A 3,321-nucleotide genomic window follows, 5' to 3' on the forward strand; every position below is an offset into this window, starting at 1 on the left:
TATGAACCAAAGAAGATATGCCTTAGAGATAATTTCTGATGCAGGAATGATTGGATGCAAACCATCCACTACCCCTATGATCCCTGGAGCCCACCTTCATCAAGATAGCAACACCTCCTTTGATGATCCCTCTGCCTATAGAAGATTAATTGGAAGGTTAATCTACCTAACCAATACTAGACCTGATATCACCTTCTGTGTCAATCAGTTGGCCCAATTTATGGCTTGTCCTACCAGTTTTCATCACACTGCTGCCATGAAAGTCCTTAGATATCTAAAGGCAACTCCTGCTCTTGGATTATTCTTTCCTACTGACTCTGTTATTCAACTAAAAGCATACAGTGATAGTGACTGGGCCTCATGCCCAGACACCAGGAGATCAGTTAGTGGATACTGCATCTACCTGGGTCTGGTAAATCCTTGGTTTCTTGGAAATCCAAGAAGCAAAGAACTGTTTCTCGAAGTTCTTGTGAGGCTGAGTACAAGGCCTTAGCCTTAACAACTTGCGAAATTACTTGGCTCAATTATATTCTTGAAGATTTACAATATAACTACTCTATGCCTACTTTGCTTTATTGTGATAATCAGTCTGCTATTTACCTTGCTTCTAACCCTGTTTTTCATGAAAGGACTAAGCATATTGAGATAGATTTCCATACAATTATGGAGAAATGCAGCCAAGGTTTGATTAAACTTTTGCATGTTCCTACTCACCTACAACTTGTTGATGCATTAACAAAGAAGTCTCTTAGAATAAGAAATTGAACATATTATATACAAATAACAAGAAAATTATCGTGATTGTGGCAATTACTGTGAAATTTTTTATATGGCTGTTATAGTAATTGCCATCAACTCTCCCCTTGATCACACCATTAACAAAATTGTGTGCAATTTGCCTAAGCATAATGATGCCTTGATAACCAAGACAAATAATGTTGCTGCCAAGACCAAACAAGTGTTGTCCATAATCAAAATTGAGGAACCATCCCACTTGACCAAATCAAATCAGATGCACCAAGCCAAGGCGCATTAGTGCCACGCCCAGACACACCAGGTGCATCATCAGTGCCACGCCCAGGTGCATCAGTGCCACGCCCAGATGCATCAGCGCCACGCCCAGGCGCACTAAATGCATCAGTGCCAACCCAAGGCGCATCAGGCCTGCCAGGACCAGAGCAAGGCGCACCAGGCCAGTGCCCAACAGATGTACCAACACCTAGGCAGGGCGCACCAGATGCACCATATTCAAACCAAAGGATATCAACACCAGGTCAACCATGTCTTGGACACGCATCAGGCTTCTCAAGCCTACCATGAAGGCAGGACCATTCAAGGCATTCATCAAACTCAAATCCAGACCAAGCATAACATCCCTAGCAGAATCAAAGGCTTAAGATTAATGGGCTTTCCTTTACTTGCAGTCCAAGCCATCATTGTTTTAGTGATTTTTGCCATGTTTAACATATGTAACACGTGCTAATTTTTTAGTTTAAATAGTTAGGCAAGTTTGTTAATCTGTTATTGTTATTTCCCTTGCCTATAAGTTCAGATTTTCATATTTGTTAATTAATCAAGTTTTTCTAATAAAGATCAAGAAGCTTTTCTCTTATTGTCATCTCTTGTTATTCAAGAACTTCTCCATCAAGAAGTTCTGTTTTTCATTCTTCGATTCATCCTTTCTTTGACAATTATCATAGTAAGTAATGTTTTTATGGATTAGGGGTTCCTTTTTAGTCTTATATGATATGTGGGTTTACCTTTGACGAATCAGTGGACCAATTCTTTACTAGTCTGAAATTTAACCTTATTGTAGTGCATAATTAGAAATCTAATATTTAATATAACATAATAAATTTAAAAAAATAGTGTATAAAAATACTAAAGCAAGTTTTGAAATAAAAAATTAATTTATTTCTGCTTCTTTGATAAATACAAGGACTTTGCTCCCTCCTGATTGGATATTTTCCCTTAAATTTTAAAATTATGTGGATGCCAAAAAGAATTAACAATTTTGAAATAACTGAATACTTTTGAGTAAATTACACTGACACCCCTTGAGTTTTAGTGAAATTACACAAACCACCCCTCACTTTTCTACACCTATACAAACCTCCCCTAGTTTTTATACTTTCATTACAATAACCACCCCTACATAAGAAATAAGTGTAATCTTTTAAACAAAAAATGTGATAAATGCAATTAAGTTAAATAAAACATGATATATTGTGGAGACACGTCCAAATAATGTATGAGTCAATATTTCTTTATTATTTTTGGTTCGTTACACTATATTATAAGAACGATTTAAACAATATTTCTTTAGAATTGTTGATGCATTTTGTAACAAAAAATAATGTTTATGTGATGTATATTATTAGAAATCAAAACAAGAAAAGAATATTAATTAATTAAATGAATTTCAAAGTTACAATGAAGATTTTATATAAAAAAGAAATGAAAACTAACTAACCTAACAACCAAAACTAGCTAACTAAAAAAGTAAATGAGTTAAGTTAATTACTATCTCAATACAATATTAACTCAAAGTATTAAAATATATTTCAATATCCCCTCAAGCTAGCTGATGAATGAATGTTGACAACTCTTAGCTTAGACAAAAAGTGATTGAATGGAGAAGACTACAAAGCCTTTGTTAGAAGGCCACCAATTAATTTATCATGTTGGTTTCTTGGCCAATGAGAGAAATATATAATATGATGAAATATGAACATTACTTGTTCAAAAATAACAAGAGAAGAATATGATGAATTATGAGTAATATTTACTTCAAAAATAACAGGAAAATAATATAATAAAACATGAACAATTTTTGCTCAAGAATAACAATGGAAGAATATGATGAAATATGAGCAAATTTATTTTTACTCAAAAATAACAAAAGAATAATGTGATGAAATATGAGTAATTCTTTGCTCAAGAATAACAATAGAAGAATATGATAAAATCTGGACAATATTTGCCACAAGAATATCAAGAAGAATTGAGAGAAATAAATAATATGAAGATTGTAAAAGACAATAATAAAGAAAGAAAAATATTGATATAATAAAAGAATAAGTGAGATCAATAAAGACTATAACATAAGGCTATTTTTGGCATAATTATTTTCTCTTTCTAGTTCGTGAAGTGATATCTTGTAAAGAAGTCAAAATATGCTCTATTATGTAAGCATCATCATAGTTTTGCTTCCACCAAGAATATATCATCTGCCATTAGGAACATTTGAGAAGAAGAATAAAATAAAGAGAATGAAAATGTATGAGAAATAAATACATTGCTTTGATATTATATTAGAAA

The 3,321-nt window shown here is 33.0% G+C and overlaps 1 protein-coding gene across 1 annotated transcript; it reads left to right on the top strand.

Annotated features, from left to right (window-relative positions):
• The first annotated feature begins 46 nt into the window (after nucleotides 1-46).
• On the top strand, nucleotides 47-493 carry LOC109339462 (uncharacterized mitochondrial protein AtMg00240-like). The gene has a single exon (XM_019576911.1). The coding sequence runs from the start codon at nucleotides 47-49 to the stop codon at nucleotides 491-493; it is 447 nt and encodes a 148-aa protein (XP_019432456.1).
• Nucleotides 494-3,321: the final 2,828 nt, after the last annotated feature.

This window comes from Lupinus angustifolius, unplaced genomic scaffold, assembly GCF_001865875.1.
Source record: "Lupinus angustifolius cultivar Tanjil unplaced genomic scaffold, LupAngTanjil_v1.0 Scaffold_75_107, whole genome shotgun sequence".
Taxonomy (NCBI): domain Eukaryota; kingdom Viridiplantae; phylum Streptophyta; class Magnoliopsida; order Fabales; family Fabaceae; genus Lupinus; species Lupinus angustifolius.